Consider the following 23,235-nt stretch of genomic DNA (forward strand, 5'->3'; position numbering starts at 1 on the left):
CAAACAGCAAAGGTGAAAGATTACAGCCTTGTCTAACTCCTGTAAGTACCCTGAACCAAGAACTCATTCTACCATCAATTCTCACTGAAGCCCAATTGTCAACATAAATGCCTTTGATTGATTTTAATAATCTACCTTTAATTCCATAGTCCCCCAGTATAGCGAACATCTTTTCCCTCGGTACCCTGTCATATGCTTTCTCTAGATCTACGAAACATAAACACAACTGCCTATTCCTCTCGTAGCATTTTTCAATTACCTGGCGCATACTGAAAATCTGATCCTGACAGCCTCTCTGTGGTCTGAAACCACACTGGTTTTCATCCAACTTCCTCTCAACGACTGATCGCACCCTCCCTTCCAAGATGCCTGTGAATACCTTGCCTGGTATACTAATCAATGAGATACCTCGATAGTTGTTGCAATCCTTCCTGTTCCCTTGCTTATAGATAGGTGCAATTACTGCTTTTGTCCAATCTGAAGGTACCTTACCAACACTCCACGCTAATTTGACTACTCTATGAAGCCATTTCATCCCTGCCTTCCCACTATACTTCACCATTTCAGGTCTAATTTCATCTATTCCTGCTGCCTTATGACAATGGAGTTTATTTACTATCCTTTCCACTTCCTCAAGCATAATTTCACCAACATCATTTTCCTCCTCCCCATGAGCTTGACTGTTTGTAACACCACCATGATGATTTCCTTTTACATTGAGAAGATGTTCAAAATATTCCCTCCACCTCTCCAGTGATTCCCTGGGATCTGTTATGAGTTCACCTGAATTACTCAAAACACTGTTCATTTCCTTTTTCCCTCCCTTCCTAAGATTCTTTATTACTGTCCAGAAAGGTTTCCCTGCTGCTTGACCTAGCCTTTCCAGGTTATTACCAAAATCTTCCCATGACTTCTTTTTGGATTCAACAACTATTTGTTTCGCTCTGTTTCTTTCATCTACGTACAAATCCCTGTCTGCCTCGGCCCTTGTTTGGAGCCATTTCTGATAAGCCTTCTTTTTACGTTTACAAGCTGCTCTCACTTCATCATTCCACCAAGATGTTCGCCTTTTCCCATCTTTACACACAGTTGTTCCTACGCATTCCCTTGCTGTTTCTACTACAGCATCCCTGTATGCCACCCATTCACTTTCTATATCCTGAACCTGCTTACTGTCTACTGTTCGAAACTTCTCACTAATCATATCCATGTACTTCTGTCTAATTTCCTCATCCTGGAGATTTTCTACCCTTATTCGTTTGCAGACAGATTTCACTTTCTCTACCCTAGGCCTAGAGATACTTAGTTCACTACAGATCAGATAATGGTCTGTATCATCGAAAAATCCCCGAAAAACTCGTACATTCCTAAAAGATTTCCTGAATTCAAAGTCAGTTAAGATATAGTCTATTATGGATCTGGTACCCCTAGCCTCCCATGTGTAGCGGTGAATAGCCTTATGCTTGAAGAATGTATTTGTAACAGCTAAACCCATACTAGCACAGAAGTCCAGCAAACGCTTCCCGTTCCCATTAGCTTCCATATCTTCCCCACATTTACCAATCACCCTTTCGTATCCTTCAGTTCTATTCCCAACTCTCGCATTGAAATCGCCCATTAGCACTATTCTATCCTTGCTGTTGACCCTGACCACGATGTCACTCAATGCTTCATAAAACTTGTCAACTTCATCCTCATCTGCACCCTCACATGGTGAATACACGGACACAATTCTTGTCCTAATTCCTCCAACTGACAAATCTACCCACATCATTCGCTCATTTACCTGCCTAACAGAAACTATGTTGCGTGCAATGGTATTCCTGATAAAGAGTCCTACCCCAGACTCTGCCCTTCCCTTTCTAACACCCGTCAAGTACACTTTATAATCTCCTATCTCTTCCTCCTTATCTCCCCTTACCCGAATATCACTTACTCCTAGCACATCCAAATGCATCCTCTTTGCTGACTCAGCAAGTTCTACCTTCTTTCTTCCATAAGCCCCATTAATATTGATAGCTCCCCATCGAATTCCATTTCGTTCGCCAAGTTGTTTCCAAGGAGTCCCTCGCCTGTCAAATGGGAGTGGGACTCCATTACTCCCATAGGTCCGAGGCTTGCTTAAAGTGTTCTGAGCTCGGTAAATTCATGAAGCAGGATGCTGCCCTACTTGCACATAGTCCAAGTGAGGATCTCTCCTCTAACGGGTTATGGACCACCGGTGAATTGTGTAGTCCTGGCCGCCTGAGCACAAGGAGGGCCACGACTCAGAATATGTCCGAGATGCCCACTCCCATTCCATAGCAACTGGTATCCCGACTCTCAGGACCACTTACTAGGCCACTCAGCCGTTGCCCATGGTTCACGAACTAGGACGTGACTACAGTAACCTACAAACATGAAACCTTATTCAATACTATACAATTTGTTGTGTAGCTGTAAATTACAACAGACTACGTTTATTCAGAACTAGTTTCGATGCTATACTGTGTCATCATCATTTGAACAGGGGCAACGGAAAATTGGCAACCATATAAATCAGATCAGATACAGAGAACATGCTAATGCCGTAAAGTATAACAAGTTTTCCGCAGTAGGACAGCATATACATGAACTTGACATTGAAATCCCGGCGATTTTAGGTAAAGGAAATTTGCTTGATGTTGCGGAATGTTGCTATATCCACTTAGATCAATATTTCAATCCAAACCTTAACTTAAATGAGATTTCCGAATAATCTAAAGTTCTATTTGATTTTCTTATTGCGTTTTTTTTTAAACGTACAAGTTCCAGCCAGTAGTTTGGTTTTTCGTGCTATGCGTGATATGTTCTGCTCGCTATTCGTTTCTTCCACAACGCCCCCCTGGATTCTCCTTACACTACTGTTCCTCAGTCTCTCCTCCCACTTACCCCCATTCCCCCTCCTTGGTCCCAACCCACCGTGGGCACTTGAACTCAATCAGATCGTTGCTTATAGGGCTTCAATACGCATCGCTCAGTCAACGACCTTTTGAGGTAAGTCATATAAACACTTGCGTTATTTGAGTCATGATCTTATATCTTGCCTTCCCTCCGAGATATTATAACTATTATATTTTATTATTATTCACAGGTTCCGCATTTGAACTGGGAAACGTAGTTCTTGTTAGTAGCTTAAGGATGTTATTTATATGTTTCCACCTCATCAGGATCTCTTTCACTGAACAATACTTTCAAAAAGGACACTACATAACTTCTTGTAATCTGTTTATGATGGCACTATACGCAGAATTATGAAGTGTATTTAATTCAGCACAAAGAGTTTTATAATCAGAACTATTTTAATAACTACATGTGAATTTTAATCCAAGCTTACCATAATGTCAACAATTATAGCAAATCTGATCGCATGCAGTTTTAATAATTTGGTACAGCAGACCCGCAAGTCTTTGACTTGTTGAGAATTGAAAAACACTTTATCTGTTTAAATATATATTCATTTTAATTGTATTATTATAAGATCTGTATGGCCTAATGTATGCTGGTCTTTGGTCACAGGGTCCTAAGTTCGATTCCCGGCAGGGTCTGGAATTTTAGCCATAATTGTTTAATTCCTCTGGCATGGGGACTGGACGTATGTGTCATCTTCATCATCATTTCAACCTCATCACGACGCGCAGGTCGTCTACGGGCGTCAAATCGAAACACCTGCACCTGGCGAGCCGAAGTCCTCGGACACATCCCTGCACTAAAAGCTATACGCCATTTCATTATAATATCTTAACTTGTGATAAGGTTAATGTTGATAATATTTGTATGGTTGCCAATTTTTTGCCGACGATGACACAGTATAGCGTCGAAACTAGTTCTGATTAAACATAATATGTTGTAATTTACAGCTACACAACAAATTGTATAGTATTGAATAAGGTGGACCCTAAAACTTTTTAAAGCTTTGTAATCATAACCTCACACAGTTTAAAAAAAGATTCACAGACGAGAAGAAATCTATGCTGGGTTCCCTGTGCAAATGTTTTATTCATTGGATTTCCGTACTGTATGCATTTTAGATGCCTTGTACTTCCATGGACAGTATCCGATGCCGTTAAAATGTCATGGCTTATCGAACGAGGGGATGAAGTCTCACTTCCTCTGCATTGCAACACAGTACGGTGACCCCACTCTTGTACAATTTTCTGGCCTGGCACTTCTCTTCTTTAAAAACATATGTCCGTTTGGGCTCGTCATTAAAAAAGAAAACAGTCCAGTTTCACCGGCATTGACGATATTGACATGGCTTGGAGAGCTGCATCAAACCAGTCTATGGACTGATGACTCAAACAACAACATGTACGAATTGATTATATGAGCCACGCTTTTTCGCCCGTCGGCATCACAAGTGTTCACGGATTCTTCTTCTCTGCACACTGCCTGCTACGTGATATTGTGGCATTCCTTAAAACGCCGAGTACTAAACAATTACTATTTTACTCAAACTTAGGAAACATGAAGCACACTGTAGACACACCGAAGTAAGTGAAAGTGTGGTAAGCTACCCCTACACGTTCCGGAAGACGCATTCTGTCGTAATGCAGAGAAATTTTTAATTTAAATTACTCCGTGAAATACTGTTTTTTTTTTTTTAATGTAAAGGCAGTTTTGAATTAAATTAAAAGTCTGAAATTTGGTAATGGGACCGACCATTGTTCTTCGAATTATGAATTATCCTTATTTTGAATTAAACAATTAAAATAACGTGCAAAACGCACCTCCTGTTTCAGGGAATGAGAGCTGCTTTGAATATAGGCGGGATTTTGAATTAACCGATTTCGAATTATCGAGGTTCTACGAGTGCAACGTTGGGTAGAATCATCATTGGCCCTCTGTGAAACTGAAATTTACATGCCTTATCCTAACATTCCATTCAAACCTATTCCGTATGTTGCCACTATCTTGTAGTAAAGCTCCCCGTTCGACGCCCTGGAAGGTACTGCCGTCCTTCATCTTTCAATGACCTTAGCATCTCAACATTACCCTACATCACTCTCAGACAAGCTTATCACTGGATAATGTAACATTAAACAACCCTAATTGAATATTTTACCCTCGTGATCCCATAAATTCACACAAAGCTAATAGCACTGTACAACACATGCGTTGATCCTTAAGTATTTACTCTACCGCCCTTTCGGCATGTCAAACATTTATATGCAAAGAAACAAAACGAAGTTACCTATTCCTCACGTATGCTAAGTAAAATATCTATTCAGACTTATCTGTGACACTGCAACCTCATCACTCCTCCATATGGACTACTTACATGGATTTAACACGTTACTGCGCTAACGGTGTCTCGGTCAGCGGGTCCGCAGTTCAGCTCCCTGGTATGGTTCATTGTAATGCAGTCTGCTTGATTACCTGGTTTGTAGAACAGTCTCATTTATAAAGCTGATTACCTGATTGTACTGGTGGTTGTAGGAAGGTCTCATGCCTAATCAGCTCTTGTGGTTAGATAGCAAACCTATTTAGTAGGGAATTTAGAGATTCAGTAGATGATTGTCAAGAGTTGGAAACCAAAACAGAAGATAGAAAGGAAGAGAGACAGAGGGAAACAAGAAGCTTCTCATTCACAAACGAAGATATTTTCAGAGAAATCCAACTGCTTCAGCAAGGAAAAGCAGCAGGAAGTGATCAAATTACTGGGGAGGTATTAAAGACAATGGGGTGGTACATAGTGCCTTATTTAAAATTTCTCTTAGACTATGTCATAAATAATAGTGTAATACCAAAGGAATGGAAGGAATCTATAATAATACCAATTTATAAAGGAAAGGGTCATAAAAGGAAACCAGAGAACTACAGACCAATCAGCCTGACCAGTATAGTTTGTACAGTTCTGGAGAGTTTAATATCGAAGTACATCAGAGGGATATGTGATGATAAAAATTGGTTCATGAGGAGCCAGTATGGATTTAGAAAGAAATTTTCTTGTGAGGAACAACTGGTGGGATTTCAGCAGGACATATCAGATCAGTTGGATTCAGGAGGTCAGTTAGATTGCGTAGCCATAGATCTTTCCAAAGCCTTTGATAGAGTGGAACATGGAATATTATTAAAGAAATTGGAGGGAATAGGATTGGACGTAAGGGTTACACGTTGGATAAAAGCATTTCTAAATTCAAGGGTTCAGAAAGTCGAAGTAGGAAATAATGTATCTCAGGAAGAGAAAGTTTGGATGGGAATTGCACAGGGTAGTATAATCGGTCCGTTACTTTTCTTAATATACGCAAATGATTTAGGGAACAATATAACATCAAAAATAAGATTGTATGCAGATGACATAATTGTTTATAGAGAAATAAACAACATTGAGGATTGTTCAGAATTACAAAGGGACCTTGAAAGTATCCAACAATGGGTTGAAGAAAATAATACGAAGGTTAATGGAGGCAAATCAACTGTTACAACTTTTACAAACAGGAGGTTTAAAACTGAATTTGAATATACTTTGGATGAGGTAGTTATCCCAAAAGATGGCAAGTGCAAATACTTAGGTGTGAGATTTGAAAGTAATTTGCACTGGAAGGGTCATGTGGACGACATTGTTGGGAAAGCATACAGATCATTACATGTCATAATGAGGCTACTTAAAGGATGCAACAAAGAATTAAAAGAAAAAAGTTACTTGAGTATGGTTCGTCCATTATTGGAATATGCAAACAGTGTTTGGGATCCTCACCAAGAATACCTAATAAAAGAAATAGATAGTGTGCAGAGGAAAGCAGCAAGATTTGTAACAGGGGATTTCAGGAGAAAGAGTAGTGTATCAGAAATGTTAAAGGAACTTGGGTGGGAAACTTTAAGTAAGAGAAGGGAGAAAACTAGACTTATAGGATTATATAGAGCCTATACAGGAGAAGCATGGGGATATATCCGTGAGAGGCTTCAGTTGGAAAATAATTATATCGGCAGGACTGACCACAAATATAAAATTAGAAGGAATTTTAGCAGAAGCGATTGGGGTAAATTTTCATTCATTGGGAAGGGTGTGAAGGAGTAGAACAGTTTACCAGGGGTAGTGTTTGATCCTTTTCCAAAATCTGTACAGATATTCAAGAAGAGAATAAACAGCAACAGGGAAAATAAATGAAGTGTTAGAGGGCAGTCGACCAGTGCAGGTTATTGTAAATAAAAATATGTGTGTGAATAAATTAATTCCATCCCCTGGTCTAAGGAGTTTGGACAGCCAAAGTAGGGGACTGCCTGTAGGGGTAAAGTACAGTGGGGACTTCGAGGGCCCTGGGACCGCTACGGTAGCTGTGAAGGCCCTTCAGGAACTCTGAAAAGTGGTGGCAAAAGGGGCTCTGGTTAAGACGCAGCAGGTCGTTATGCTACTTAGGATCCAGAACGGGTAAAAAAAAAAAAAATAGTAAATAAATAAATGCAATGTAAATATTAATGTTATACCAGTTGTATAGTATCATTTGAAGTAATTCCACATACTGTATATCAGTTGACTATATTTGTAAGTAGTACAGGAGATATTATAAGTAGAATTTTGTAAACAATATAAATTTAAGGATGAGCTGTGTGTTTAATAGAAAACATTGTTAGCGTAAATTGTATAATATTGTATTATAGGAAAAAATTTCTTCTCTTGTTAATTTAATATTTAGTGCTTGACAATAATGTATTTTAGTGTACCATTTGCCACCGAGGTAAACACCTCATTTGCAAATAAAGAGATTTTGATTTGATTTGATTCATGTACCACCGGAAACTGCAATTTTTCGCACACAATTAACATGACTGTTCGCGCACCTCGTCGCTCCTAGTTTAATATCTTGCATGTTAGGACACCGAAATCTATTGAGTATTTCCTCTATCCGGGCTTATAGTCTGTCCCATATAGCTCCTAATTACTGGTACATTACCCTCACATGAAGAACTTATGTAATACAAACTGCTACTCAAATTTGCGCACTACTTCCCCAATCAAAGTTTATACAAATATTCTTCCCAGGGCCAACACAGTTTATTATACCACTCACTTTGCCTAACTGCTGCAACCTTGAGACGCACTCTAGCTCACAGTCAGAGTCTTCCAAAAAGCATCCCCGTCTTCCTACAATGCTCTTTTATATGTTCTTAAAAGAGATGCCACGCTTGGGGGAAAAACTAAGATACAAACACTTCTCCTTTGTGCAAACTAAAGCTTAATTCCCTCGCTTATCCCGCTCAGATCATACTAAGAAAGGCAATTGCACTTAGCACAATGGACTAGCTCGAGACACATAGTAAATTACTTCAAAATGTCCTGTTATTTAATTTTTTAGAAATTTGTTCACACGAGTAATTATCTTCACGTTTTTATACCCTGCTAAGCCTGTTTCATCCCGCGTTTCTTCTTATAAGTGGGGTATCTGTAAATCCCCAGACGGCATTTGAGTCCTTCTGTCCTTTTCCCCGGCCTCTTCGCTCTTTCACATATTTTCCCATGCCCAGATTAGCTCGCTTTGCCCCCCTTCAAGCTCCAAGCTTTCTTGCCTTTCCAGTTTTGACTCCCGGCACATTGTTCATGATACGTTAAAAAATAGCTCTATCACCATGAAACGATGTGGTTCATTATACCAGCGGTAAAACATGAATTGTATTTTCTTTCAACTAATTCAAACTTATATTTTATTTAAAAGATGGTATAGTACTTCTGTACTAATATTATAAAGAGGAAAAATTTGTTTGTTTGTAATGAATAGACTCAAAAACTACTGAACCAATTTTAAAAATTTCTTCACCTATAGAAAGCTACATTATGAGTGAGTAACTTGGGCTGTATTTTATTTTCAAAACAATTCTAAGTGGGGGGCACAGGGGGAGATATAAAAACAATAGGCTAATATAGGCACAATATCGAATTTGTCGTATAAGGACGAGACAAAGCTCAATTTAATCCTCTTGACGCAAAGAACAAAACTCGGTAAGCCCTACAGGCCCGAAAACCATGTTTTAAGGCCCTCAAACCAACCGTTACGGAGATATTGGCACCACTCTACACCTGCTATAGGAATCGGATAAAGTAATGAACTGCCGTAACCATGGCAACGTCTGCTCCAGGATTCTACAGCAGCGAAATTATCTACAATAAATCACAAAAACTTAACATGTTACAGGCATGAAAATTGATATTTGGAATCCTCTTTAAAAATAAAAGAACACAAATATTCGTTTTCAGAAAATCCACTTGGGGGGTGGGGGGGGGGGGGGTGAAAGAAAGTGAGGAAGGAGTTGAATTATTTATATGAGGATACATATATCTCAAAAAAGAAGATGTTACAGACTTCAAAATTTGTACTTGGAATCTCCTTTAAAAATGAGTATCTTCTTCTGTCGCTTTACCGACACCTGTGAGGTTGCGGCTGCGAATTGTGTCGCACATGTGGATTAAACCCTGTTTTACGGCTGGATGTTCTTCCTGACGGCAACCATATGTGTAGGGATGTAATTTATACTTCTATACTAATATTATAAAGAGGAAAAATTTGTATATTTGTTTGTAACGGATAGACTCAAACACTACTGAACCGATTTTAAAAATTACTTCACCTGTAGAAAGCTACATTGCCAGTGAGTAATATGGGCTGTATTTTATTTTCAAAACAATTTGGGGGGGGGGGGGGGGGCGACAAGAGGAGATATAAAAATTTTAAAATAATAGGCTAATATAGGCAAAATCGAATTCGTCGTACAAACCATGTTTGAAGGCCCTAAAACCAACCGTTATGGAGATATTGGAATCACACTACCCCTGCTCTAGGAATTGGATAAAGAAACAAACGGCCGTAACCATGACGTCAGCTCCAGGATTCTACAGCAGCGAGATTATGCATGACGTTTGGGCATAGCTGCCAAACAAAACTGATACACATATGACTTACACAACAGTTAATTTTTTACAGATAGTAAGACGCTCATAGCACTCCTTTGGGCGGGGATGGAAAGGGAGTGAAGTATAAAAATAATAGCCCCGGAGATCTCCGTAGTACAGCGACTAGCGGTTGCCGACGGGCCTCCGTTTTCACGTACAGGCTTAGGTTTCAGCATTTTGCGGAGTCTGTTACCTATAGTTTAAACTGTTTTCTATCAAATCATGTAGTAGTAGAGGATCACTGATGTTATTAGTGCCGATATTTTGGTCTACTTTTACGATCATTGTAACCATGAAACCTATATACTGTACACAATTGTCAAGATGGTGCGCCCATGACTTGAAAAAAATTCTCAACATTTATACTCAGATTCTTTATATGATGTGCGACATGAGTGGCAAGCCCTGAGAATTATAATTCTCGATAATTATAATAGTTTCTTTTATGCATTGCATATTTCCTTTATCATTTGTCATAGTTATGAAATGTCGGATCAGACAAATACATTCAATAATATTTATATTTGTGGTACTATCTGGTGAAAGTATACTTACACTAAACCTGCAGCTTTGTGAAGGGAGCAGGTATATCTAGTTGGTAATGAAGGAAAAACATGGTAGCAAAAGATCTTAGAGGTCGACGCTAATTAGGAACTAATATTTAGAGGCACCCATGAAGAAAAGGAGAAGATACTTACACTATAATTCCAAACATGACAAATAATTTCTACGTACTTAAGTAAATACACCAGTGATATAAATATCTAATGAAGTCAGTCACACCGATAGTATGAGTAACTAAAGCCAGTTTCTGATAACCCGTACTGCCCCCTTTATGCCGGGCTCAGCTCGCCGGAGAGCGAGGGTCTCAGTGGTGGACCGTTCGCTATCGGCTGTGCAGAAATTTTTAAAGGCAGGGATAGATGAAGGACTAGCGACAAATGAAAAGAAACTAAAATAGGTTTACACATTTATTAAAACTGACACTCTATTAAATAAAACAATTAAATTCACAAAATCTGGGTTTGATTCTTGAAATATCTTCTCCTCATGCTATCTTTTATGAGGGATCTCGCTCAAATTAAAGTTCAACGACTGTTCGTTTCTGCAATAATAAATATAGGAATCATTAATTTACTGAAAAATTGATTGAAAAACAAAATAATATCTGATATCATTCTCCTATGATGATAATCAAATTGTTTAAATTAAAATATCCCATCTGGATTTCGCTTATTTTTACAAGAAAATGATTATTTTCTCTTCCTTATTTAAATTATTGGAAATTATTTAATTCATCAATTTATGGTTAGCAAGTCTTCCTTAGACTTTCCCTTTAACAATTACTTCATTTTTATAATTATTAATTGAATAAACGTCTTGTAATAAATTTTTACTTGAACTTATATCAACCTAAATTTTACTCAATTTTATGCAGAAAATGACTGTACAATAACTAATAATTAAATCTCGTGACATCAGTCCACGGACGTTGCCTTCTCTTATTCACTTTAACTTAGTGAATTAGGCCCTAATCTACTTTAAATTACAATAAAATCTTCTAAAGATTCAAAATTGATCCAATTACGGACACGCGAAATAATACAAATCGGTCAAAAATTTGACGCACATAATGGAGAATATCGTCAAAAAATCATATAAGAAATATTCAAAAAAACACAGAATATGATCAAATAACACATCACACATTCACACATGGGTACACGGCATTATTATAATACTATTTACACGAACACTAACCCATTATTATTAAATTCAGGATTTACTGCAAATTAGGGAAATCATTCTCTAGATGACACTATCACGCACATCCCAGGTATCAATTTAGAATGTGATAGAATTAAGGTTATCACTTATACGTAGAAAATAACTATACAACGATGTTCAAGGAATATTTTAAACAGAAATCATCCCAATTAAGCAAGTAGAAAAAACTACAACACAGGTCAAAATATTAGAATACGCGCTTACGGTACATGGGTTGCGGCATTTATTTTTATTCACCTATAATGTCGTGGCTCTCGATTACTCTGCACTGAAGTTCGAAGAAATCATGTCCAGTGACACATCTCTTCCCAAAATTGACTCTAATGGATGCATAAATTATTACTCAAAATATAATGCCCATCTGCAAGTCATACTCAAATTAATAGCGCAGAAAACATACATCTAATTCGTCAGTACTCCGTCCGGAGAATTGCCATGTCCTTACTTTACACAAAGTGAGCACACGATAATACTTTCCAAAACTAACTAACATTAAACCCATGACCTTATTAAATCATTTTAGCGCGTAATTAGGTTTAATTATTTTTACTCATTATTATTATTACATTCCTGACCGTGCATAATCTGACTCGCAAAGCTGTCGTATGAAGTTACTCGGATGACTCTAAACAAACTCGAACCCACAAACATGTACAATCATAGAATGAAATTCTACACTAAGAAAAACACTAGAACACTGTCCTAATTTGTCTCAATTAATTTCCAAATTATTTCAAAACCAATCAAAATTAACGCGGGGTTCATTTATTTTTTTTCTCTCTCCTGCCTTCTAAATTCTTAGGACAGTTGAGGTCTCTCTCGATGACATACACTCATTTCTAACTAATAGAACAAATACACACTCATTCCAGGGCACTAACTACCTCTCACCAAAGAAAGAAGAATGAAAAGTCTAACTACTGCAAAACTAACAGAAATCTAAATGAATAAGGCAAGGCTACGCTTACAAACATTTTACAAAGATAGAAAGAAATTGAATTCTTAAAGAATACTCATGTGGCTGGTGTGAACTGGATTTTGGCTGATGACCTAGCACGTGGTCACATCACCTTCCATCGAACAAAGTCTCTCCCATGTCCGACGCCTTACATGTTTAGTGACTCGTGGAGGAGCTGAAGATACACAGGAACTTGTAGTATTCTTCGCGGAACTGGATAACCATCTTGCAGTGAACTCGAACCAAGGACCTTCCTTCTTCCAAGTTCTCGTAGAAAGCTGAAACTAACCAAAAGTCTTAACAATAGCCCAGGATACACTCACGATGCTTTATAATTTGGATGTAGACACTTATCTTAGGACAACCCTAAATATAATCGTCGCTAAATTTTTCGAGTGTCTGAATTGCTGTTTATACGGTCCTCGCTGCCTTCTCTAATGTAAAGTCTTCCAGTGAAGCAAACGACGTCCAGTCTCTTCCGTAGCTGCAGTCAGAGTAATGCTCAAATTTAGTGTCCAGAAGTACAAAACCCTCTCAAAAATTTTCCTCTGGAATTACCATTAATTTCCTATCCTAAGACGTAGGTGCGCCCCTTAATTACATCTAATTGGTGGATTTGTTGCATTCCTGTGAAGATTGTCATTTTTATTGGCTGCTCCAGTTTTACGTCACTTGACTTTCCATTTATTGATCGATTGAGATCAGGCTGCTCGCCGGGTCACGTGGTACGCACACATGTGTTTGAAGGCCACATAACAGGAACTACACCCTGCTTCCTCGCTCTCCAAGTAGGTCGGGAAAAACCGGTCCGCAAGTGGCTGGCTCGCACTAGCACGGAAATACAGAATATCACCCTCTTGGCGATTAAATAATGTTCCAACACGCTGATGAAATAAATCATTTCCTTTTATTAAATTATTACCACTTTTGAAGGGGACAGTACGAAGAACGGGTACTTCTGCTAGTAAGAGATATAATGACAAACAAGGAATAGCAGTATACACATCACATCTTCTACAGTTTTCTCCCCCACTGTGGCTTTGTGCATGTGAAATATGTTGATTTGGCTCTGTTTTTCGGCCGGATACCCTTCCTGACACCAATCCTATATGGAGGGATGTAATCACTATTGCGTTTTTCCATGGTGGTTGGTAGTGTAGTGTGTTGTCTGAATATGAAGAGGAAATTGGGACAAACACAAACATCCCATCCCCGAGCCAGAAGTATTAATCAGATGCAATTAAAATTCCAGACATGGCCGGGAATCGAATCCGGGGACCCTCTGAACCAAGGGCCTCAACACTGACCATTCAGCCAAGGAGTCGGTCAGTAAAACTTATATCATTCAACGTGCAATTTTAAGTTCATTGCATAGGAAGCCATATTTGTTCGGTCCATGATGTCCGAAAGTGTCCGTGTGTATGTATGCAATGCACAGCATTTCACCGATCACGCATTGATGCATCAAAGAGCAATTCTTGCTCCCAAGAAATGAAGCTGTCATAATAATCAACATGCAACTTTTTCAAGAATTAAGGTACTCGTCCACGTTGCAACAAAACTGCATGCCACTTTTGTGTTGCGCAAGAAAAATGGCACGCACTGTTTACACACAGCACGCAAGTTTGCCTTTTTTTCTTGTTGCGCAACACGAAAAATTGCGCACCCAAAGAAATGTTGCACAGAGTGTTTACACCACACTACTTAAGTGGTGCAAATTTTCTCGCATGCAACTTTCCTAGTCAGCTGTTCTAGCTGATGTGAGTATTGATAGTAGCAAGCATGTCTTCTGGTGAGGTGTTATCGGCGGCTTGCTTATCGCTGATTTTATTACAGCGACAAAGAGAAAAACGAGAAAGAGCGAAACGGAAATGTTGGGTGAGGGAATGAATTTTAGGTCGTGAACATTGTGGAGTTAATAACTTGCTGCAGGAATTGTACATGGAAGACCAAGTCTTCTACAAGAATTTCCTGTGAATATCAGTGACTGATTTTGAATATCTTCTGAGAAGCGTAGCGCCGTTGATACGGAAGAAAGGCACGCTAATCAGAAAATCAGTATCACCAACGGAACGCCTTGTGCTGACATTGAGATATTTAGCAACAGTTAAGGCATTTTTTTAAAATATGGATTTTATACAGTACGCATAAGGAATCATTTCTTGTAGCTTATTGTAATTTCCTACATTTTGTTTTATTACAGGTGACAACTCTCACTCATTGATACCGACATGCACTATATCACATGTAATACCTGAAGTTTGTGTTGCTATTTACAACGTGCTGTTTTTGTTTATTTCTGTAGTCCGTTGCCTCAACCTTCCATAAACATTCTTGTGTTTCAACTAATTATATCAGTTTTCTCGTCGTCTCCCTTGTCCATTTCATATGTCTGTGACTCCACTCTATGTGAATGTGGTGAAGACCAGACAATGAGCCATCTTCTTGTCCGTAAATTGTGTCCAACTGCTTGCTCTCTCCAGAATGCGATGGATGCTACCAAGGAAGCATGTGAATTAGCCGCATATTGGTCACACAACATATAATTAAATTTGTAATTATGTAGAGCTTAATCACATCGTTACCTGCCATCTTCAGAAATGATTAATGGTTATTGTCCTGATATTATTGTGAGATATAATGTATGTTTCCGACACGATTAAATAAATAAATAAATAAATTTTGTGTTCCGAGACATTGTAACCTGTAAATGAACTACGTAAATTATGCAGTTATTACTAAAGGTGGGTATCTATTTTGAGGCATTTCATTTACAATAAAGAATATACAGGTACGTACTTTAATTTATTCCCGAGTGTGAACCACTCAAACATCAGTATAATGTCACAGCAGATGACCACGTGAGAAAGTTGCACCACAAAAATGATCTAAACTTTTCAGGCGGCACTGTAAATCTCTTCCGCTGTGTACACGATGCCACTTTTGACATTGCACACAACTTGGAAGCGCAGAATTTGAGTGGCACGTGCAACTTTTCAAATTGCATGACTGTTTACACAAAGCCACTCAGCTTTTCATGCTCAAATCGAAGTTGCATGCCATTTTAGTTGCACAGTGGACGAGTAGCTTTACCCGGTGTTCTGTTAACTTACCAGTCTATCGACATAACATGTAATAGAGATGAGGCTGTCAACTACACGACAGAGCATCTGTACAACTTGCTGGAGTACACTTGAACATCTTGGAGCGGTCAACAGTGGCACCGATTATCCTTCTCATTAACACGAACCTTCCTTCCATCTGCAACTGAACAGGACTGTCTGTCGAGAAACTGATGCCAAATATTATTAAAGCCACCATCATGACTGGACATGCCGCGGGTGAAGTAGTATTCATTCCTCGGATTCAAATCGTCCCTTTGGATATACTATATAAGTTTAGATGTCTGCAGTTCCCCATTTGTTTCAATTTCACTATGTGCATCAACAAGGCACAAGGACAATTCCTTAAAGCTGTATGTAGAACTTGATCTTCAGAAACGGTGCTTCTCCCATGGTGAACTGTATGTGGGTTTGTTCCAAGAGATGGAAAGGCAAACACGTTCCAAATGACAGGACACTTAATATAGTTTATCCCGAAGCTGTATGAGGAAAAATTAGTTTAAAAAAAAAATTTAATATTGTCTTTCATATTGTTGTACTGTTATTTGTACCATCCACCAACCTGGTACTTAAGCATAAGTAACAATATTATTAAGAATAAAAATAAAATAAAATGGATTTCGTTCAATTTATGTAAAATCAGTGTGTTAATATATAATTTAAAAAATAGCTTTTAAAAAGGGTTTAAGAACATCTAAGGGTTGAATTAATAAATGCGGGCAAAGCTAAGGGTAGATGCTAGTAAATAAATAAATAATGATACATACCACTGTCTGATCTAAACAAAGTATCTCTAGGCCTAGGACGGAGAAATTGAAACCTGTCTGCAAATGAATAAGGGTAGAATATCTCCAGGCTGGGCATGATAGCTCAAGCGGTAGAGCACTGGCCTTCTGAGTTCAAGTTGGTGGGTTCGATCCCAGCTAAGACCATTGATATTTGAAAGCGCTCAGATATGTTCAGTGGGTTTACTGGCATCTTAAACCTCCTGCAGGACAGAATTCCGGCATCGCGATGTCCCCGAAAATTTTTTACCAGCAAATTGACCGCTTAGGATCACTCTTCGTCATTTCTTCTCTTATTTTTACTAGAAATTCTGGTCATTTCGATTTTCAAATTTTCAGAAAAGCTACTCAGATACTATTATCAGAAACAATCCAATCATCCAGGTCAACCTAAAAAGGCAACATTTCACAGTTTAATTAATAGAGCTATGAACATACGTATGTCTAGGAAGAATTACAATAGAGAGATAAATGTAATCCACCAAATTGCTCGTAACAATGGATACTCCAGAAAATTTATGAACAGAATGATAAATAAAATGAAAAATGAACCAAAAACAACTTCAACTAAAGAGTGAAAGGAGAAAAAGAAATTTTCAGTTCTAACTTTTCAAAATAAGCGCTCTTATCAACTGGCTAAAGTTTTCAGAAAAAGGAATATCAGTGCCGCATACAAAACTGACAATAATACTAAGATAAAATAGAAAATAAAAGTATATTTAATAAGTCAGGAATTTACAAATTGACATGCCAAACCTCTGGGCAGTTAAATTGAAATAATAAGGTAGTTCAACCTATTCAATACAAGTAAATAAGAGATGTAGGGATTACATTCTTATTTAATTAAAAGTGGAAATGGTACCGGTTTCGACCCCAGTCTGGGTCATCATCAGCCGATTATAACTCGAAAAACAATGCATAAGTAAGAAAGAAGTTAAAGGTCAAGTCCATAAAAAAATATCAGTTGAAGAGGCGATATAAAAATGACGGGGGTAGGCACTGTAAAATTCAGACGAAGTGGAAAGTTGAGAAATTTATCTTGCTAAAAAAATGACTTTGAATCAAGTTTAAATGAAAGAAGTACAGAAGAGAACCCATTATATAAACTAGCGTTCTATCATTTAAGGAAGAAAAACTTCGATCTTAAATTTATTTAGGTATTCTGATTCAATTCATCAAAATATTAAATTTTATGTAATAATCATTTTCATAATATTTCACTAGTTTGTTTATTCATTGATATGTATAATTAGAATTCAATACTTTTTAAATTGTAAGAAAAACAAAAGATATTGTTATGCTGTTTTTTATTCTTTGATTTGATAACACTGATTAAGGGAGTGGATATTGTTCCTGAAACACGTATGATAAAATAAATCATTTTCAATCATTAAAAGTGTATTGACAAGATGGACCCAACAAAAACTATTTTAAACAGTTTTTTTTAAATAGATTTATTTTAATGTAAGTAGCGTGTTTAGAAGAAGGGTGAAGGAGAGTATTTACTACAATTTTTCTCTTCTTCATCCATTCCCTTTTCCAGATTCTCTCTGGGTAGGGTAGTGTACCAAAGCCCTCCCTTACTCGATCTTCCCACCATTCCTCTTCTAGTACTTTATTGCTATAGACTCCTCTATTTGCAATACAGTCCACAACAGAGCTCCTCCATCTCATTCTAGGCCGTCCCCTAGGTGTCTCTGGAGTCTCTGTATGCATGAACGTTCTCTTTGGTATTCTCTCTCCTGGCATTCTCATCATGTGTCCAAACCATTTTAGCTTTGCTATATCAATCTCTTCTTGAAGTTTACACACTCCCACACTTCCCCTTATTTCCTCATTTCGTATTCTATCTCATATTGTCTTTCCCTGTATGCACCTCAAGAACCTCATTTCAGTTGCTTGTATCTTACTTTGGTTCCGCTTAGTCAATGTCCAGGCTGCTGAAGCATAGGTCAGTATATGTTTAAAATAGTACGAGTATAAAACCTTCTTGCACTTCATTGGCACATCTTTGTTCTGTACAATGTCTCTCGAACACTGGTATAAACTTGCAGACTGCTATATTCTTAAGTCAATTTCTCCGTCCAAATTTCCATCTTGTGACATCATGCTGCCCAAATATTTAAAAAATTTCACTACTTCAAGAGGTTCATTTCCTATTTTTATCACTCCCCTGGATTTTCTGTTACCTCCCGTCATGATCAAAGTCTTGCTTTTCACAGTACTAATCTTCTTTCTAAAATTTCTTATCTCATTCCATAAATCAACTTGTGTCTGTACTTCCTATTCATTATCTCCCCAAACTACGTCATCAGCAAAGAGCATAGACCGCACTTGCTAGCCCATCATCTTGATATTATGTAGAATTCTATGTATGATGATAATGAAGAGTAAGGGAGACGATACACTTCCCTGTCTTAACTCTATACGCTCAGCGAGCTGATCTATCGGCTCAAGTGGTATTGCTTAAAACACTCGGCGATCATTCTATCGGCTCTGTGTTCGGATGGCTGTGTTAGTACCTTAATGGACTCCCAGATGTCAGGAAAAGACAGCAATAGTAGCTTTTGCATTTAGTTTACACTTTTCTCGAGAGATAGAGACACTAAGCTCATCTGTTTGGAACAAATGAAGTTATCAAACCGCGTATGTTTTCCGCATGGCGAGTTGAAGTGTGCTGCTTGCGAGTAGTCTCCTTTAAGCTTCAAAATACGTGTTTTCCTTCGTTTTATTGTTTCCATTTTAATAGTAGTTTGTTTATATTCAACATTTATCGGTCTTCTCAAGTATAGTTTAACATTTCGTGTTACTAGATTTTTGTGCCACGAGTAGGCCTAATTTTTTTAAATGGCTGGGCCAAGTTCTAGACTAAATAATTCTGATGATTTGGATTATTTAGATGCTTTATACAATGACAGTGACTTATAGCCGATAGTGATTTGGATTTTAGTCAGACTCATTGGCTGAATTGTCAGCGTTGAGGCCTTCTGTTCAGAGGGCCCGAGTTTTATTCGCGGCCATGTCGGGGATTTTAATCGCCTTTGATTAATTCTTCTGACCTGGGGACTGGGTGTTTGTGTTTGTCCCCATACAGTACACTACCAACCACCACAGAAACACGCGATAGTGATGATATCCCTTCATATAAGGTTGGCGTCAGCAAGGGCATCCGGCCATAAAACAGAGCCAAATTCACATGTACGACACAGTTCGCACCCACGACCCCACAGGTGTGGGAAAAGCTGTAGATAAAGAAGAAGAGTGATTTGGATTTTACAGGTAGTGATGATAGGAGAATGTTATCCAAAACACAAATGCTGACTCCGGAAGGTGCGTGTATAGTTCTTTACGTGAGATGCTATAACTCGTGACTAAATAAGAATACAAAAAACAAAATTATATCATGTTATACAGAATTAAATGCTCTTATTTTCAGAATGACTGAAAAACAGTATCACTAAAGAACAGATTACTTTTTTAGTAATTGAAAACCGATTTTTAGTTTTTGTAATATATTTTCTAATTTTCAATTATTTTTTTTGGAGTAAAATATGCCATGAACAATTTTGGAATTATTTTTCTAAAACTATATTGAATAGTGTACAGTTGTGATTTTTTTCAATTTTGTATCTGTGGATTTCTTTATATGGCAGTTTTTTACATTTTAACATGCATAATCATGAAAAATGGTCTGAGTGTTTTGGGCTTGACTGGTGAAAATAGCCTGAGAGCAAAAGGGTTAAGCCTGTTTCAACTCTGAACTGTTCAGTTTGACCCACTTCGGTTCTAACACAGCTTTTGCAATTTTGATACAATGCATTTATATATGAATTATAAATAAATGTTTGGCTATCAGCATGTGGAAAAACAGGCAAAACCTTAATGAATTCTCCGCTAAGAACAATTTTCTCACCGGAAGAAATAGAATGCTATGAACCTACTATGCTGGTGTTGCAGGGGGAGTGGCAATACTCCCAGGTGGCGGATAGGGGGTCCTAACCGGCTTGCCAGCGGACTTGAGTGAAATAAAATACCTCTCGCGGACCAAACACACAACCTCCTGTGGGTGAGGGACGCAGATGAAGAATACACCCACGGTATCCCCTGCCTGTCGTAAGAGGTGACTAAAAGGGATGATCGAATTAGAACCATGAAACTACTTGTAATTAGTACCATCACGCGGGGAATACCATGGATCACCTTTACTTGCGAGTAGTACCACTGTATTTGGTACATAATAGGTTTGTGATTAATAGCAACAGAGTGTGAATCAGGATGGGGTTTACGGTACCCGTGATTGGTACCACTACATGGGGAACACCACGGGCTTATGTTGCCTGTAATTAATACGCACTATGTGAGGAACACCACGGGGTAATAAGAGTCCCTGTGATTAGTACACCTATGTGGGGAACACGATAGGTTTGCGTTACCTGTAAGTTGTGCTGCAATGTGAGAAACACCACCATACACCATATGTGTATTCATTACCTGTGTGGAGAACCGCCAGTCTACGCTACTTTTGATTAGTACCGCAAATGACATATACATGGTTCTACTCTACTAGCGATAACTACCAGTATGGATTTTGGACCCCTTTAGACAACAAACATAGATTTAGGATTGTGCTTTAGAAGCAGTCCCTTGGTCAGTAATACTATTGTTGTACGATAATTTCTGGGAATGTAGGGCATTGCAGGTCGGATCCTCCGATTGTTTTAAATTCATATTCACCAATTCATTCTTCGACATCACATTTTGAATTCTGGTCAGTGGATGATTTTGGACTTTTAAGTTGTCATTACATTTTGTCTTATTCTGTACCATTAGGGGCCGATGACCTAGGTGTTAGGGCCCTTTAAACAACAAGCATCATCAGAAATGGACTACCTGTGATACATTTTAGAAGATATTAATGTATGACTGTTTGCCATTGGGACTTTATCCCATATTGAGCCGTGCTAATCGAATATCGTCAGCTATTTTGGAATTTAAAGTTAATCCAGACACCAAACCCTCATTTATATTTAAGAGGAATTTTAGATGAAATGTGCACTTTCCAATTGATAGCAGCAAAAGAGCAGCTATGCCTGTTCATGAAGTACAGCTGTCCATGAATACGTCTATGCATGTGTGTCTTCCAATCGTGCCTCTTGCTTGGCGCTCTCACAGTTTAGGCATCCTTGAAGTACTGGTAAGCTGATTAGCCAATCAGAATGATACATTTTGCTTTAATAATTTAGAAATATACAGCGAGAAGTTTTTATGCTTTTAAGTACACTCTGCAAATCTACAGGCTAAGGGCTTTCGTCAGAATGTTTTATGATGTCAGTCGGTTCAGCCGTTCTCTCAAAGTAGTGTTTACAAAAATCAGGCTAGTGTTGGAAATGTGTAGATTATTATTATTATTGTTATTGTTATTATTATTATTATTATTATTATTATTATTATTATTATTATTATTATTATTATTATTATTATTATTATTATTTAGTGCCGAGCCCAAGTAGTTGGGAATAAAGATCAGGAAGAGGGTAAGACAAGAAATAATTGTGTTTTACAAGATAAATTTGACAGTTGAATTTAATGTTTTTCCCATGATACAACTCATTAATGTCATAGAAATCATAAAATAGTCATAGTAGAAATGTACATTGAGTGGAATTTGAAACACAATTTAGTCTTTATTTGCTCCCTGAACTGTTTCATTCTAACTTTTGTTCTTACTTGAAAGAACCATTAAAGTAATGTGACCATTTAATAGATTTAATGTGATAGGAAGCCAGTTTGTTGTAATAATTCACGTTTTTGTAGCAGGTTATTCTCCACCCTATAAAATTGACAACACAGAACACATCATCTCGAGAATCATCGCAGCGCAAACCATTGCATAATTCGTGCCAGGTTTGTTGAGAATTTTTTGACTACTTTATTGCTATAGTTTTGGTATGGAATATTGAAAATAGCATTATTACTTGTCACATTTTTTATCTTATTGCAGGAGAAACGTGAGGAAAGAGAACGGATAGCACGGGTGGGCGACTGGTCGGAACACATCAGCTCATCGGGCAAGAAGTACTATTACAATTGCAAAACAGAAGTTTCTCAATGGGAGAAGCCTCGCGAGTGGCTGGAAAGAGAACGAGAACGTGGGCGCGATAAAGCTCGCGAACCTGAACGAAGCTACAGTAGTAGTACCAGTCGGACTGGTAAGTCAGTACAAGGATATTCTTCATTGCTTATTCTGGTGCATTGTTTTTAAGCAATTATTAACATACTAATATTTGTAGTTTTTATGTTCAGAATGTCAAACCTAACATCACAAACTCAATCTTGGTTTATCTATCTAGGATATAGGCATCCTTGGAAAGGTCTTAAGACCTGAAAATTTGACTGTCTAGTGCCTGAACCTGAATTATCAATTCTTCGAATGTGTGTTTAATACATTCCTTTAGAGTGGTTTTTACACAACTTAAAATTCTGTGATCTTTTAACGATTATCTCTTGTGTAGTCCATAGAGCAAGAAGTGAAGGAATATGAATCCACTACATGATACACAATAGACTCAAGCCATTCATCATTGCAGTATAATTTATGCTTCTATCAAGTTTGGACAAAATTACGTTTACTTGGGATTGCATTGATCCTATTATGGAGGATACTTTATTTACTTGCAT

The 23,235-nt window shown here is 37.8% G+C and overlaps 1 protein-coding gene across 2 annotated transcripts in view; it reads left to right on the forward strand.

The window, feature by feature from the left end:
* wcy (WW domain-containing adapter protein with coiled-coil wacky) overlaps nucleotides 1-23,235 on the forward strand; it is a 179,231-nt gene that overhangs the window by 59,192 nt on the left and 96,804 nt on the right. Inside the window, exons 5-6 of one of the 2 annotated variants that reach the window (XM_067146841.2) lie at nucleotides 22,372-22,461; nucleotides 22,559-22,766. In XM_067146841.2, coding sequence (XP_067002942.2) covers nucleotides 22,372-22,461; nucleotides 22,559-22,766 — 298 coding nt within the window. The remainder of the gene's footprint in view (nucleotides 1-22,371; nucleotides 22,462-22,558; nucleotides 22,767-23,235) is intronic. The other variant, XM_067146842.2, reaches the window with a different exon arrangement.

Source organism: Anabrus simplex, chromosome 5, assembly GCF_040414725.1.
Source record: "Anabrus simplex isolate iqAnaSimp1 chromosome 5, ASM4041472v1, whole genome shotgun sequence".
Classification (NCBI taxonomy): Eukaryota; Metazoa; Arthropoda; class Insecta; order Orthoptera; family Tettigoniidae; genus Anabrus; species Anabrus simplex.